The sequence below is a fragment of the Lepisma saccharinum genome, chromosome 25 (genome assembly GCF_977018435.1).
Source record: "Lepisma saccharinum chromosome 25, izLepSacc3.1, whole genome shotgun sequence".
NCBI lineage: Eukaryota > Metazoa > Arthropoda > Insecta > Zygentoma > Lepismatidae > Lepisma > Lepisma saccharinum.
In genome coordinates this window covers 24,216,512-24,234,889 of record NC_139253.1, presented here as the reverse complement: position 1 = coordinate 24,234,889, position 18,378 = coordinate 24,216,512, and the positions used below count along the sequence as shown (strand labels likewise).

General features: G+C 36.1%; 1 protein-coding gene across 3 annotated transcripts in view; it reads right to left on the bottom strand.

Moving 5' to 3' along the window:
• The window catches only part of LOC145978557 (RNA-binding protein 25), a 77,320-nt gene that overhangs the window by 44,694 nt on the left and 14,248 nt on the right, over positions 1 to 18,378 (bottom strand). For all 3 annotated transcript variants that reach the window (XM_083111247.1, XM_083111250.1, XM_083111248.1), the window contains 6 exons: positions 16,991 to 17,085; positions 16,547 to 16,581; positions 12,134 to 12,383; positions 9,542 to 9,679; positions 5,312 to 5,500; positions 4,254 to 4,366 (listed from right to left, as the gene is read on the bottom strand). In XM_083111247.1, coding sequence (XP_082967373.1) covers positions 4,254 to 4,366; positions 5,312 to 5,500; positions 9,542 to 9,679; positions 12,134 to 12,383; positions 16,547 to 16,581; positions 16,991 to 17,085 — 820 coding nt within the window. The remainder of the gene's footprint in view (positions 1 to 4,253; positions 4,367 to 5,311; positions 5,501 to 9,541; positions 9,680 to 12,133; positions 12,384 to 16,546; positions 16,582 to 16,990; positions 17,086 to 18,378) is intronic.

Sequence of the window (18,378 nt, the reverse complement as noted above, 5' to 3'; positions counted from 1 at the left end):
CTTCTCATGATGGACCTTAAAGTGGTAAGTTTTATGAAAAATTCCTGCGTGCAAGAAAAATACAGAACACGGCATTTATCTTGCACACCGCAGTTTCCTAACTGTACAACGTCGCACTCCTGCCACTGGCTGAATACAATGGACAGGCTCTGAATGATCCTGCCCGATATTGCTTCTTAAACTGTATGCCGCATAGGCTATCAGAAAAGGGACTGAAATAATATGGCTGAAATATTTCAATGGTATCTTTTGATCGATTTAATGAAGTATCTTCAATAAGTATACATTCACTGAAAAACAAACTTGCCATAATAGAGAGAGTTTTTAAGGCATATTTCTGTATTTTAGCATTATATATTCATACAGGTTGATTTCCTGGGCTGGACCAGGATTTCCAGATCAGCGGAAAATTTGCAAAGACAGATTCTATTTAATGAAATAATGAAGAGACAACTCAATCATAAAAGGTTACACTGGACCAACAGTTTTCACCAGTCCACAAAAGGCGTCAAATGTGTTCAACTCCAAATCCAAAATTGGTGTAGCTGACCATGGTACACTTCTCCAAATGCTATCTGACCGCCCTGAAAGATTTTTAAGTCCACAAATCGTTAATTTGGCAACATAGCTCTTGAGCACCAGCACAGAGTAGCCAACTTTTACTGCAGTTCCATCTACTAGGCGAGAAACACCGTGATGAAAGATTTACATGCATGGTTATAAAAAGAAGTCAAAAACTTAAAATATTATTTTTAAGTGAAATGTTTGTCAATGCATTAAATAATTGTGATTTTTTTTTTGGATTTTTTTATTATAGCAAACTTATTTGTGTGAAGCCTACTTTTAAGGTCTCTTATTATCACTTTAATCTCTGTTTTTAAAGTAAAATTAATCAAAATGTTGAACCAGGATTTTTATATCATCCTATAAAGTGAGTACCTCGAGGAAACTCTGGGGGGTTAAGGCAGCCAGGGGCATGGTGATGATCACTTCACCCCCACCTTCGGCCGTGATGAAGAAAGTGTGGGGGCCCTAACTCCACACACCCTTATACGCCTTCGTGGTGTGGTGCAACGCACAGGGGAGCACTTTACCTTTTTACTTCTGTACGCGAAACACAACTGTATTTAAAGATTCTGGTCATCTACTATATCATGGAAGGTCCATTCTAAAAGGTGAATGACTTATACAAAAAAAAAAAAGTTGCAGGGTTTTTTATGTAACCTTGAAGTAAAAATAAAGAAAACTAAATTACCACTAAACTGCTTTCATTGAATTATTACTCTCTCTTACTTTATTAAAAACTAGCTGATTGCCCGGATATTTATTTATACCGAGTTGAACGGCATTGGGAGTGTCACTATTCATCTTAGTGACCCGTAAACTATGGATTCCACACTAACATAGGTCGTTTTCGATTATTTTTACATGTCACTCCCTTTCCACCCCCAACCCTAGGGGTGCCAGGGATGTACTGGAGTTGAAAGGCATTGCAAGTGTCACTATTCATCTTACCGATCCCAGAAACTATGGATTCCATACTAATATCGGTCGTTTTACATGTCACCCCTTCGCACCCCCGTAGGGGTCCCAGGGGTGTCTTGGGGTTGAACGGCATTGGAGTGTCACTATTGATCTTAGCAACCCCGAAAACTATGGATTCCACACTAATAGCAGTCCTTTTCAATTATTTTTACGTCCCCCCTTCCCACCCCCACCCCTATGGATGTGAGGAGTGTCTTACCTCCACAATATTTCATTCCAGATTGTAAGTCATGTGTGTACCAAGGTTGCTTATCGTGAATGTCACCAATTAGCGTAGTGACTCCGAAAACTATGGATTCAACACTAATCTAGGTAATTTTAGACATTTAATTTTTCAACCCCTCTCACCCCCAATCCTGATAGGTGATGAACTTGGAGTTGAACGGCATTGGGAGTGTCACTATTCATCTTAGCGACCCCGAAAACTACGGATTCCACACTAATGTCGGTCGTTTTCGATTTTTTTACGTCACCCCCTTCCCACCCCCACCCCTAGGGGTGACTTACCCCCACAGTATTTCTTTCCAGATTGCAAGTGATATGTGCACCAAGTTTGGTTGAAATTGCTCCAGGCGTTCGAGAGTTATGCCAGAACAAACATACATACATATATAATAATATAATATTAAAAAAAATAAGATTAAGCATTCATTTTCAGAGTCAAAGTTATTTTAGGCATTTTAAAATAATTTTAAGGTCATTCTATAGGACTGTGACTAATCTATGAAGGTGCGGTTGGCTCTATAGCACACAGCAGAAGAGAACTCCCAGTAATGTACGGTAGTACGGTATTCACTTCAAGAATAGACAAACAATATCTTCACCATTTCGCAAAAAAATCCTACATAATAAGTAATGTCCTTGAAGGTGCACCACAACAAATTCTTTTGCTGCGAAAGAAAAACTGCGAGCCAGCCGCAATGGTGCAGATTCCCAGTTGAACCCAGGTGAAAGCACCGGGCAGCAGGCAGAAGCTCGAGGTAGGAATAGGGCAAAATACATGGAAGTGGATAATACCGAAACTTCGTCTCAGGAAAACGGACATGCACAGTGCATGCTCTCGCAGAACGCACCGTCCTCGCAGCCAAAGAGCTGCTTTCTCCCTTGCACTGTTGCCTTCAAGTTTGAAGCCGATAGGTGACATATTCAATCTTATCTTTGTATCACTTTTGCACCAAACATATTACATTAACTGCAAGCTTATGACAGAGATGGATGTGTAGCAATGAATGAAAGCTGGAATTACAGAAGATGCCTGCATTCAGACACTTCACGTACGCGAAGGAACATTGATTCCTTCCAAGAGTTGTAAACCTTAAATTAGCTACCTCAATTGCAGCAGACAATCAAATACATCGTGACAAGTACAGAAAGCACATGAGAAGCATAGCTTATTCATCACATTCCTTGTTTGACCAAATACTTTCTCTTCGATTATGATAATTTTATGTATTTTTCGATCCAAATTGATAAAAGTTCCTTTTGTTTTTTAAAAAAAGAAATAAAAAGAATTGCTTAGAATGGATGGCAATAATAATCAAGGACATGTTATGCAAATAAGTTTCAAGATAATTTCAGACTTTTCATATCTAGCTTTCCTAGATCTAGTGGAACATTATTGCTTTGAAATAAATGTCATCTCTGAAATGTATACCTTAGTGCCAGAAAGAAAAAAAAAACAAATATGTTGGGCAGATGGAAACATTCATCGCTTCTACCCCGAATTAATTACTGCGAACATTCTGAAACAAAATTATTCAACATAATTACTAAACTCCATACGCAATGTATCTCAATGCCATACTTACAAATAAAAAAAAAAAATAATAATAAAAAAAAAAAAACATTGGAGTTTTGGATTTGAACCCGTGCCCCTTAATTCATAGGAAAAAGCTCTGACGCAAGCACTTTACCAAGGATTCAACAACATCGCTGGTAGCAAACGTCTTGATGATTGCGCAAGCTACCACTTTCAATGTGACGAACACATTTTTGATGCAAATTATGATAATTATTAATTTTCACTCATTCCTCAGTATTTTGCAAAGTATTTATTTTGCATAAACTATTCGTAATTATGACGATTTGTGTTCAAATTTGACAGCAATTTCCTCAAGGGAGTGCAGTGTTTCCAACCTCACAACAGTTTCTCTGATTCCAATTTCAACATGCCAAATTGCAAGTATTCTCTAAAATTATTCGTCATACTTAAGTTTTCAGTTTTGTTCTCTATTAATACGTTGACTTCATTTTATAACCATGCATGTAAATATTTCACCACAGTGTTTCTCGCCTAGTAGATCGACAGTAAAGTTGGCTACTCTGTGCTGGTGCTCAAGAGCTATGTTGCCAACTTAACGATTTCTGGACTTAGAAATCTTTCAGGGCAGATAACATTTGGAGAAGGGAAAAACCAATGACATATCAAATTTTATAATTGAAAATATGGAAGCACAAATTATTCTGGAATAATCTCAAATTTCAAAAAATCTTGTTAACTGAGTAAATGCTAAAGCTATTATCGATTAGTTTTGTTATACATATTATAGCGATGGGGCACATTTATCACTGTAGGATCTGAATGATCTGATATATGCTAATTTGCGTATTGGAAAAATTCCCGCTAATTTCACAGGTAGTAACTGTTCAACCATGATTAAACACCCAAAAATATGAATTGTCTTTTTTCAACATATTTGATTACTTACATTGCTTCGCCTCTCTGGACTTGTTACACCAGATTCATCCTGGGAAGGATCAACAACCTGATTCAATTTGGTAAGTTTTTCTTGAGTTTTTTGCATCTTTCTTTCTAGTTGATCTTCAAAAGAAAAGAACAAATGGACATTAATTTTTAAAAGATCAAATACAGAAGAAGATTTGAATTTTATAATTGTATCGCTGTCAACATTTTATTTCACATAACCAACATGTTTAAAAAATAAAGTGATACTGAAAAATTAAGATGAGTGGATTATGTACACACAGCATTCTGATATATTGGGCATCACAAACTTTGCATTATAATGACAATGATGAAGAAGTACTTTACAGTTTGATTACCAAATGAGAACATTGAAACAATTGACATTATCAGGAGTTAATATGCAGGTAGGCATTCAGAAACCTCACTGGTTCACAGCTTATGGCATAAAAAGCACATATCTACCTAGTAATGACATAACACTAAGGCCAACTGTTACAATATTGAATACTGATTATGTAACAACTTTATGTGGAAACACAGAAATTCCTATGTTGGAAACATAAACCATACAGTGCTAGGTATATACCGTAAATGCTATCATTAAATTAAAACAGAATGCCACTGATGATACAGGGATAATGTTATCAGCTTGTAATCCAGAGATCCCAGGTTCAATACCCGGTGGAGGTACACAGTGGTTCTGATCCCACTTTAAACTAAGCATCCACGCCTAATTAGCCTATCTATGCATTAAGTTGACTTAAAAGACAAACTCAAACAAAATTTCAATGGAAAATCTTAAATAAATGCATAAAAAGAAAGGAGGAATAGAAAAACTAACATGCATTTAAATTTAACATAAGAATGGCAACATGAACATGGTTGATTTGGTGTTTTAAGTCCACTTTATGCAAATAAGGCTAATCGGGACTGGACCTACAGTTTAAAGCGGGATCCGAACCACTATGTGCCTCCACCAGGTATCGAACCCAGGACCCCTTGATTACACACACGGACAATTGAAAAACAAAGGTAAAGTTTTATTATCATAAAGCATACCCTGGTGTTTCTTGGAGGGTGTGTAATTCTTCATGTCTGAATCATAATCCCTCATGATGGCAGCTATTCTCTCCTTGGCAATTCTATCACTCTGCTTCATATTTTCATCCATGTAGTCATCTTCATCATTAGATTCATCAATGACAGGTGACTTGTCATCCGTACATTTTAATTTCTTTCTTCTGTCAGCTACAAAGTAAGAGTAAACTTTGTTCAGAAAAGAGAAGCAATGTTATATTTGGTTAAGCCATCTGTACACTATTCAATTATCATTGAAATATGGCGATTAAACAAAATTGACAATTGAAAGCCACAGAACAATGCTCTTATTGGAAATCTTGAAAAGTCTGAAATTACACCCATACAGGAGCAAACAAAAATTTTACATTTTCACATTTTACCAAAAGGTGGTAGAGTGTACAGAAAGAAAAATAAATAAAATAGGTTAGTCCTAACAAATAATAATAATTTCCTTCCAAAAGAAACACATATGTATATCGAACTTGAAAGCAATGTGATATATTTATTGTAGTTTAAATGTAATCTCAGATATCAGAGAAAATGTGTAATCATAATGGCACAATATAATATCACAAAACATTATCTGTACAGAATATAATTCACAGTTTGTTGTCGAATATAATTTATCATCACATCACTCACAGCTGTAGAAATATCCATTATTTATTCTTGTATAATTGAGATTAAATAAATACATACAAGATTATTCCACCGTTTCTCCTATTCTTTATTACAAGTCACAACTTCCGTGTTTACATGTTGTTTCTGTTATCTTCACCACAGTTTCTGTATGTTGATAAATTTTTCAACAATAGATTTTAAAAGCATGTGCTCTAATTGGTTGACAGTGTCACAACAGGCTTTATTTGGAACCATTCATAATAAGAAATTCTTGGATGTTAAGAATTCAAGAAGGAACCTGACGTGTGCTCTGACATCACTTGCTTTAAGCATTGTTAAATGCATTTTCAGGTTTAATTTGATCATGTACAGACAATTTCATTTAGTGTCACTTTTGTATCACTTTCAGCTAATAGTGACATTGAGGACGTGTGATGATTAAATTAAATTGAGCCACTAAGAGGTGAGATCGCAAGTCCAGCACTCAATGAGCTCAGCCACAGAGGAGACAAAAACAATGTTGATAAAAAACTAAAACAATTTTATCGGAAATTAGGGATGTGATGAAACTGAAAATTTATTGATGCTGATGTACTCACAGATAATTTCTGGAAGGAACTGATACCGGTGCCGATATTTAACCAATTACGATACATAAGATTATTCAAAAGAAATGGGATGTTATTTTCAGCATGACAAAAACAAAATTTGCTATGTACATTTCTATTGGCCATCATATGTATAGGGTTTTCCAATAAGAACGATATGATTTTACAATGAAATAAAATAAAAACTATTTCAGATACAACCAAACTTTTTGTATTATTTTGAAGCATAGTTTATTACATTATGTTTTGAATAACACATCATTTAAGTGCCCACCTCGACTTCGTGCACACAAGTGAATTTGATGAACCCAATTTTCAATGACTTTGTGCAATAACTCGGGCCTAATGTCACGAATGTAGCATTCGATGTTCAATCTTAATGTATCAAGGGTTCGTGGTCTTTTTGCATAGACTATAGATTTCAAATAACACCACAAAAAGCAATCTAAACAAGTTAAATCACAACTTTTTGGAGCCCAACTACAGTTGTATTTCTTGAAATTATCCTTTCACCAAACTGTTCTTGTAATATGTCGATAGTGGCATTAGCAGTGTGACATGTGGCACCGTCTTGTTGGAACCACATGTCCTCAAATCAATTTCATCTAAATTTGGCCATAAAAAATCTATTAACATCAATCGGTACCGCTCACCAGTCACTGTAACTGCATCTCCTTCCTCGTTGTGGAAAAAAAAATGGTCCGATGATGCCACCATGCCATAAACCACACCATACAGTGACCTTTTGCAGATGCAAGTGCTTGTGGATTGTTTTCACACCAAAAATGACAATTTTGTTTAACACATCCATTTAACCAGAAATAAGCTTCATCTGAGAAGATAATTTTTTGCCCAAAATTATGATCCGTTTCAAGTTCAATAGAACGTCTATTTTCATATCTTTTTATTGGATAATAACCAAACACTCTTGAAGCGTGTATTTAGCCATGATGAATTGTCACAGTATACTAAACACAAATGACAACTAGTGACAGTTATAACATTTGAAGCATAGTTGCCAGTTCATTTCAAAATCATATCATTCTTCTTGGAAAATCCTTTATATATATATACGAGGGTCACTATTTATATTTTGAGCCTAACAATGAAAAAACAGGAATTTGGCATTGAAAACTGCTTTATTGTTTTTCCAAGTATTCTCCTTTATGGTCAATACACTTTTGCATTCGTTCGAACCATTTGTCAAAGCAGTTTTTCCAATCTTCTTGAGACACCTCCATAATATGGTTTTTGAACGCATCAACGGCATCTTCCGCCGACGAAAATCGTTGTCCACGCAATTTATTCTTGACATTCGGGAACAAGAAGAAGTCATTGGGTGCCAAATCAGGACTGTACGGCGGATGACCCATCAATTCGATTTTTTGACTGTTCATAAAGTCGGTTGTTAGACGAGATGTGTGACAGCTGGCATTGTCTTGATGAAGAATGATCCGACGGCGTTTGTTTGTTTTCCGTATCTGACCGAAGACCTCTGGCAAACAAATTGTTGTGTACCATTCAGAGTTGACCGTTCTACGTTCCTCTAAAGGCACAGTTGCCACATGACCAGTTTTCCCGAAAAAACAGGCGACCATTTGTTTCGATGTGCTTCGAGCGCGAACAACTTTTGTTGGATTGGGTTCATCTTGAAACACCCATACAGTCGACTGCTGTTTTCATTCCGGCTCATATGCATATATCCATGATTCGTCACCTGTTACAATCTTATATATTTCTTTTGAAGCACCACAATTGTATTTATTGAGCATTTGTTTGCACCAATTGACGCGAGCGTCTTTTTGAGATTTTGTCAAATTGTGTGGGATCCAACGAGAACATACCTTTCTCACAGCTAAATGATCATGTAATATTTTATATATGCTGGTGGAACTAATGCCTATGGTTGCCTCAATCTCACAGTCACATGACGATCTTTAAGTATTACGTTTTCTTGAACAACAACTGATTTTGGACGAACTTCGCGAATCTCGTCGGTGAGTGAATGGTGGCCACAATTAAATTTGTTATACCAGCGTTTCACAGTGGCAAAGGATGGGGCTTCATCGCCAAATGTGGAAGTAAGTTGATCGATGCACTCTTGTCTTGATAATCCACGTCGAAAATCGTAAAAAATCATCGCACGAAAATGTTCACGAGTTAATTCCATTTTATTGTTGTTGCGCATCTCCAAGGCAACATAAACAACACAAATCAAGCTATTGACAAAACATTTGAAGTACGTTATGGTCAAAAATGCCAGACGATTCCGTTCAAACGTCAAATCGTGCCTAACTTCAATCAGTGTTGCCAAGGCTCAAAATATAAATTGTGACCCTCCTATATTCTCGAGAGATTCAAATGTACATTTGCATCTAAAAAAAGTGGTTATGTGAATCTATAAGAACAACAGATTCTCAAGAGTTTTATTAGTAGACAAGCAGTTCCTGGAAATGCAAAATTAATTCCTGTTCTTAATGTTGGAAATTTAATGCTGCCAGATTCAACTTCAGAAACACGAGTTTTTGAAGCACTTCTGGAAGTAACCTACTTCTTCTCTTATCGCAAATCTGTCCAGCAACACTGAATACTGATGCAGCAAGTATGCCGCAAGTATTTTCTCACCACTTGCTTCAGGTTTGGATTCTAATTTTTGAATTTGCAATACAACAGCGGATCCTGGTCATGTGGAATAGTTGGTTCAGCAATGTACTGTTTTATTTCTGATTTTGAGGTAGGTTGATCCTCTGAGAGTTTGCAATAATTTTATTACAAAAACTCTACAAATGATGAAGAACCATAACCAAATTTTCAATAAATCTTACAAAATTAAAATATACAACTTATTAGAAGATAAACTCTAGTATTATCTGTACCGGTTTAAATATCGGATTTTTGCTGATTTTCATACATCTGTAATCGGCTTCGGCACATCCCTATTGGAAATAATTAACCAATAGACCTGTGTAATAACACTTACCTTTGAATTCATCCAAGACCGACTTGGTTTTGGCATCAACTTTAACCACCAGTTTCTTGTCTCCGACATCTAAGTCATGTAACAATCTCACTGCTCTAAGACCCGAATCTGGACTTCCATATTCGCAAAAGCCAAATGCTAAAGTGGGAGGAAATACAGGAACAGATTATTATATAGCTCTAACAACACAGAGAAACAATTGCATCATAATGAGGCATTCTATATAACAAACTCAAACAACAATTTCATTCACAAATTTAAATTTATATGTGGCTTGGAAATTTAATAGTGGCAACACTGCTGTATGTACGCCATGAAATGGAACTGGCGCTTCTCATGTTAGTTTGACACCTAAGCTACCTCCCAGTAAATGGACTCTTCCTTCTAACACTAGGCACATGCGCAGTGATGAGAGGAATAAAACATCGTTGGGAGTTGGCGGTCTAAATTTGTGTAGTCAGAACCCCACTAATGTGAAAGTTCTTGTGATTCGCGCCATACCTCCAGGACAGACCGTGCGCAGTATTACTGCTCATTTTAGGAACATGACCTGCGTTGCAACCTGTGGCTGATTTGTTAGCTTGATATAACTAGCAGATTCTCTACCAGCTCCTGTGACTTTGATTTGATCCCTAAGATGAAGGGCATTCACTTCCTAATTGTTCCAGAGATTCTTCACGGAATAGACTGCTGCATTCAAACAATCAACAGAACAGGCGCTGCTACAGAAATACTACAGCTTCCACATTGCTGGCAATGGTTGTACACAATGCTGGTGACTACATCGAAGGGCTGTAAAAGTTTCACAGATGTATATCTTTTGTATCATTTGAGAATAAATAGTTGCCACTATTAAATTTCCAACCCACGTATTAAGGTTGAGTCGAAATAGTTACCGCAACATCAGTATTGGTTGGAATTTTATGGTGTCTACCAAAATAACAAATCCAAAATTCTTGACAATTCTTTTCCTTAACCTTTCTTTCCTTTTTCTTGACATTTTTACCTTTTACTCAACATATATTTAATTGGCTCCTACTTATGTATAGTTAGAAATTAAGAAAATATATATTTATTTATATAATAAAAAACTAGCACAAGACCGGTTAAGATGAAAACTGAAGCTGTACTTTAATAACAAAGAGATTTAGACTTGCTTTAATTATTAATGCATGTAAAAAATATTGCTTCAGACTTCATTCTGGATCAGTAGGGGCATGCATATTTCGTTTTTGACGAAAAAACGAAATTTGAAAAAACACATTGTAGTGTTAATTTTTCATGTTTTTGAAAGGTGTGAGGTGCATTTTGTGACCATATTTTGTCACGAAATAATGCGAAATGAACTGCAAAAAGCGAAATTAACTCTTAAACATGAAATTCAGGGTTTATTCACCGCCGTGACACCTTCCGAGGTCTGAATTATCCTGAGAGTTATGCAATTCCCGGAAAATTTATTAATTCTGCTGTTAATATTGGAGAAGCAAAAATGGACTCCTTTACACAGAAATAAACTTAATACTCTGATGATTACATAAATGTGCTATTAGAAGTGAAATGTTAATTCTGTGGAATAAGTGTAGTTTTTAAATCAAATTTAGGATTATTTTCACAATTTTAAAACCAATATGTCTTTTTATATACCACTTTTCATCCATTTTTTCACCGCTATAACACCGATATATTATTTTATTTACCGCTTTTGAACCCGAAATTGACTCAGTTTTTGTACCGAAATTTTGCCTTTTTATTTACCAAAAATATGTGCCTCTATGGATCAGGAATGGCCACATTAGTTGATTTAATATTTTTACAAAACTTCACGCATACAAGAACATAATTCTTAAACAAATTTTAACCACAACTCAATACAATTTTAGATTTCCAAATATTCAATTTTATCAAATCCCAGTACAGGTATATAATGAAGTAAATTCACTATACCGTAAAAAATAGAAAAATTTCTTGACCACAAGCATAATTTCTTGACTTTCTTGACTGCCAGGCACCCTGAATTTAATCATGGATAGAAGCCATCATGTGAAATCATGATTATTTTTACAGCAAAACTCTAATGGAATGATATGGTATGATACCAATGAAAACTTGATACATTAAAATTCATAATTCTAATTTTATGTTTTCAGATTTCACATTTTCCTGCATGATATATTCAATCATGATAGTTCAAACATAACAAAATATTCATAAAATTTTCCTCGAATTTAAGTTATTTCATCTTGGACCCTTGAAAACAAATAATCAAGGTTCTACTGTAGAATTTTGAAGTAACGGCATTGGTGAGAATTGGTAAAATTACCAGTTCTAAGTGACATCGGTTCAGCCTTAGTTTACAGTTTTCTTATTTTATGTTACTTTTGGTTAATTTTGATGATGATGATAAAATAATGATTAGATGGGATACTCCAAAAAGAACAATGCACAGGTTGGGACTAAACCTTGGAACGAACCTTCAAATTTCGCATACAGGTTGAACTGAAAACTAAAGTGGCCACACAATCGGAATAATAATTTGTGGTTGACCATTTTCAGAGATTTTAAAGTTTAAAGGATCAATGTTTTTACACCTACCTGATGCACCTTGTACTCTCTTCCACCCAACTATATGGCCACAGGCAGCAAGAATATGCCTTATCATTGCATCTGGAGCTCTTTCTGTGATGTTCCCTACAAACACTGTGACTGGAGGTCCTTGGGGTTCCTGCTGAGCTCTCTTGGTGAACGAGTTAGGCCGAGAGATGCTGGAGTTGTTCTGCCGTGGCCTATATGTATGAACCGGAGGTGGATGCGGAGGCAGCGGGGGTAATGGTGGTGCTATCAGCTACAAGAGAAGACAATATAAATTACAAATATGCACCATATGTGTGTCACATTATATACTATTCTCTTTTATAATATATAAGCAACAGCAATGTAGATACTACTTAATCTATAGAGCCTGGACCTTTAGGTGCAGCACCTACAAAAAAATAATGCTGGGCTCTTCCATATGTAAAGTCTCTCATCTTATATATCGCCATATACATAGACCCATTCCGTGGTACATTATTCCCCCTTATTTGCACCTATTCTGCCATTACAACATAGTTGCATTGAGTGAATTATGTGACAATTTTGTGTTCACTCCTTTGAACTAATTTGTGCAACCATAAAGCAACTGGAGGAAGAAGAACAACCAGCTTCTGATCAGTGGTGGATCTTCACAGAAACCAAGTACAGCCTCTAAGGATTTGCTCTTCACAAACTGGAACAGAGTTTGGCAAAAAATACGGACATATAACGAGTTGTAAGTGGTGACATTATCATTAGAGGACAGGATTTTTCTGAAGTTTGCCCCCTTAGTGTCGGTTGACGTGGAGGCAATTCTCTGGATACAAACACTTCCTGATCTATAAACGATTAAGCTTTGAGTTCACCAACATAGAAAGGCACAACATAATTTAGTACAACTCATTCCTCTTGTATTCAGAAACCAGTGCCAGGGATGAGTGAAGGTAAAGACTCAAGGATTCTCTCTACTGGTGAGTGTACACGTAATCAAACTACATCTTCATTTCTCACAATACTTTCTTTGTAATGTTTGAAATGAAAGATTATATGATACACATGAATGTAATTAAGGTATTCTTAATTTATTTTGCACCTAAAGATCCAAGCTCTCCTAATCTGTAACTTGCACACCTGAACAGAATATATTTTGAAGTTGTTTTCAATTGTTTTTCTACAGTCTTTATGTTAATCACAGCAATCAAGAATAATTATGATTTTGACACTAATTTCAAGAATGATTATGATACTAATTTCATCTTTTATCCCAGAAGCAGGGATGCCCACAGGGGGGGATTATGGCACAGCCTGCACCGTTGAGATTTGGGGGGAGGATTTTTAACCTTCAATTAATATAAAATTCAACATTTCCCAAAATATATGTAAAAAATGTACACCTTAATGCACCATATTTATTGCATTAGATGATGAAAAGAAAGTGATTAAGGCTTTTATTGAAAGGGGGGAATATCTGGGGAGAAATATCCAACTCTTACATATTAGGCATTAATTGGCATGTGGGTTCTGGATAAGGATATGAATTAATAATTGGTGGGACAGTATCCAATTTTTGTGTATTACTATTGTTGCGGAAATTCTGGTGTGGAGACTGAGAATTTTTTGGAGGAGGCAATATCCACTCTTCAATATCAACAGTACCGTATGTCTAAAATTGACATGGGAATTTCGGTGGTAGGGTTGAGTATTAAATTTAAAGGGGGAGACAGGAAGCTCTTGATATGATAAAGTGTTAAATCTGAGATTGTCAAGGGATTTCTGTAGTGAAGAGAGATTTCGAACATTAAATTTGGAGACACTATTTCACGATACGGGTATCCACACGTTTTCGAACCCGAACGTGCCAAAAGAGAAGCTAGAAAAGAATAAATATCTCGGGATCCTAAGAAAGTATTGATACCCCATTAAATTAATATTCTTGAAAGCCTGCAAAGAAATGGATGTAAAAATTTTCTTGCTTGCATTATTGTGTAGAAAGAATGCGTTTTTGGCACAATCAATGTGCTAGCTTTAAGTTTTCGAATATCGAACTATTTAAAAATATGGACAGTTTAACATGGTATTTAATTCAAATAGACCTCAATTGTTACGTGTTCATCCAAACTATTTTGGGGGGATTGTGATGAACGATTTTAGGGGCGGTCTTGAGTGATGGGCACCCCTGATTATGGAGGAGGGGCAGATCAAGTATCTAGTGTTCAGTAAAGCTAAGGAAAAAGTTACTTTTGGTAGACACGCTGTCGTAATTAAATACTTTGTGGGGATTAGGATATGGTTTGATGGCACGAAGGATATGATTAGGGCACTCCTGCCCAGAAGCATTTGACACCTTCTAAGCTTATACAAATTCTTATCTGCCACATCAGTGGTTGTCTTTTATCACCCTTAAAACCTCAGGATCAGCAACAACTGTCCCTCCACCTACAAATGACTCCACTGTTGCTGTGAACACAACATGAACTTTGACACTTTCCAGAATGTAGTTATTCACAAACTTGTTTCATACCCCAATATCTCTTGTCTCAAACTCAGGGAAAAGTTATATATGCCACCATAGGCCCCAGATTCGAGCTAGCCACCCAGTAACCACTCCCTACCCATCTACAACACTGCTGGTACAATCTATTTTAGACATTTTTAGTATCTTCAACCAACCACCACCCAAGCAAGAACAGTCAAACATTGATGACTGCATATATGTTCAACACATGTACCTTTTGATTTGGTGTTTTCTTCTGGATACATTGTTTCATCATCTCTGATTCTGTAATTGCAAAGCTCAAAGAATGATTGATTTCTTTTACTTCGCGTTTTGTGCCTCTTGGCTAATTTGTGAAGATGGGGATGAGTGATGAAATTGATGAATGTACATTCACAAACAACCATGCCCGAGCAGGATTCGAACCCGGGACCCCTGGTGTCACAACAAAGTTCAAAAAGAACACTCACTCAAACCACATAATATCCTTTCACTAGGATGGCTAACAACCTTAATAGGTAGCTTTATACATCATTATAAAATACAGTGTGTGTATAAAGTCACTTAACATTTCAATGAACTAATGACAAATCTTTTCATTTTTCACTATAGAAGAATGAATAGCCGTTGTTTGTGCTCGTCTGCGTGGAATAACGTATGAACAGGTGCGGACGGACTTCACTCGGAAATTCAGAAAACCAGGCCCCACCAGGCTGATTATTAAGAACCTGGTCTACAAATTCAAGTGAATAGGTAGTGTTGAGGATGAAGAACACCCTGCTAGACTAGCCATAACACCACAAATTGTGGAAAATGTACAGGATGCAATCACACGTAGCCCCACCGCATCGACCACGTGACTCAGTATCCATAATCTCAGTATCTACCAACTGTGGCTCATAGCACGGTGGATTGGGGCACACCCAGCTTCTTACTATGCAGCAACAGGTTGGGTACCACCCCATCTTGCCATCATAGTTCGTGATCACCTAAACGAAGTTTTCGCCGGTAGATGGATTGGTTGTGTCTCGCAACGTGGAGTTTGACACCCCCCCCCCCCTCGATCTGACCCCATTATCAAGTCTAAGGTGTACGGGGCGAGGATCCACAGCATAGCCCAGCTGAAACAACGCATTACGGCCGCAGTTGCTGAGATTACACCAGCTATGTTGGAGGTGTTTCGGGCTGTGGTGGATTGTTGGCATATGTGCCTAGACTTGTGGGATGGTCACATTGAGTTATACTGATTTTGTGTCCTACTGTGATATATGTTTCAGTACATATTGTATTTTGTACCATAAATCATGTTCATGCAGAAATGTTAGGTGACTTTATAGACACCCTGTATAATATATAACACTACAGTTCTTACAATAAAAAATAATATAAGTAAATATATCAACAATTTTTAACATTATACATTGTATGTCATATTTAAAATTCACCCTCCGCAATGATATCACTCCCTACTTACATTTAATCATGTGTAAAAAAACAAAAACAACCATGGGTGACAAATACTACCTGCTGTGGGTGCCAGAGGGGTCTAATCATTACTGTTGAATTACGAAACCTAAATGCATGATATTACTATTTCTTTCTTTCTATGATATATGTAATCTGTATATTGTAAACAAGAAATAAATAAATGAAATAATAATCATAAAAAAACGAGGAACCAGTATATTTGGAGCAAATGATGTCCTGGTTTAATGAAAGGCACCATGACTAAGCGCATACCCTCAAATGTATGCAGGTGGAGCCAGGCTGCTTCGCATTTTTCTTTATTTTTCAGGTTCAGCCATTTTTTTTTGATTTTTTTTTGAGGCTAGTGTTTAGTTTTCATTTTGATATACCCCCCTGTACATGTCTGTCTCTCACTCTCTGTCTGTCTGTGTATTTGCACGCTATGAGAATATGAAAGAAAAAAAAATACTTACGGAAGGCATTGGTATTCCAACAATTGGTGGTGGAGCTGAAATTATAAAAAAACAGGCAGACATAATTAACCTGTCATGCAGAACAATGTACTAAGCAACATGGTCAATCAATAAAAACTGGGAGCAATAATATGAATGGAATTGGGTTTAAAGCAAATGGATAAAAAACTTTGTACTCTTAATGGGAACCAACACATGGGGCCCTTTTAGTTTCTCCTCTTGTTCTCTCTACTCTTAAAAGTGAGCAACTTTTATGTGAACATAAGATAACTGTGTAACAGGACTCAACAGAATTTAACTAATCTTTACTGGTTACATTAAAATAAGATTCCTTAGCAATGCGAATATCAAATTAGTACAAATATCAATATTAGCAACAGAAAGAGAAATTTTTGCAAATGTATACATTGTAAATTATGATGAATAAATACTCATAATACTAACCTGGTACCATGTAAGGCATTGTCATGGTCGGTGGCACAGGTATCCCAGGAACCATCGGCGGCCGGCCAGGGAAAGACATGACGAGAAATCCAGTTCTGTGAACAAATACATTTTCTTCCTTATTTATGTTGCCGCACTTATAGCAACAGTCCTTGATGCATAAAGAACATTTAGTATATTTCATTAACTTCAAAATCAGGATATCCACATTACTTGAAAATAGTAAAAAATTCGGAGAGTTAGTACTTTCATTTCCAAGTGTCTTACCTGGAAGCTGATTAAGGACTCTCAGCAAACTGATTTCAGGAAGCTCTTTCTAGGGACAAATGAATTGATACAATGTACAGAAATATGAAATAAAGGGGGGAAATAACAAAAGATATTTTGGAAATGGAAGACAGTCACAACACTAGTCTTCTTTTATCAGAACAAATCAAATCCGATAAGTATGTAGGTCGGATCAAACTGCATCATTAACAACAATCTTACTGCAATATGTACTTTCAAAAATATTTATCTAGCAGTTGAGCGCCAGTGTATAATGTATTTACCATCAATGCTTCCAAAATATTTTGATAAAGCACACTGGAAGAACATTGTGGCAAATAATTCAGCACAATAATTAGTTTTACCTCCCAAATTTAGGAACAGGAGACATTACCTGGCACCTATTCGCATCAGCTGATAAGGGCACACTGGTAAAATTGCAGTCTCAAATTTTCTACAAGCAGTCTTTCACTTAGTGCAAAATTTTGACATATTGATATTTTCAAGAATGTAAATATATATTACTATACTAAAATGAAGTACTCTCTTTTCTGTGGAACTGTTTTTTAAGATGTTCTATTAATTTCTTGTGGCCACTGCCACCACCTTCTTGGGAAATAGTACTGTTGCTTGGAGAGCTTCATTTCAGTATATTAATTTGTATCTTTCTTTCCCCAAAACATGAATACAGACATCATATGCCCAAAACCCATTAAGATCATCTGGTTATGTACATCAAGGAGATGAATGAACTATTCAGGGTCTTCATGGATTATTTGTAATTTTTATTAGGCCTTAATGTTGTGAATGTCCAATGTATGTATTGGTACATCATCTAAATCCACTACACTGCAACTGGACCACATATGATAGTTGCTATACATAAAGAATGCAAGTATTACTGTTAAAAACATGGTACGAGATTGGCGTTGCATTAGTTTATCACATCAGTTATTACCAATTTTGTGACATAAACAAAGATAAAATTATGAATCTTGTTGTACTTTATGAAAAAAGAACATGTTAGTGAAAGATGGGTAAGGGCAAATAGCCAAATGAGTACACCAAATACAATATTCCACAAAATTCTGACCATTTCGCCATTATCAATTACGTACGAG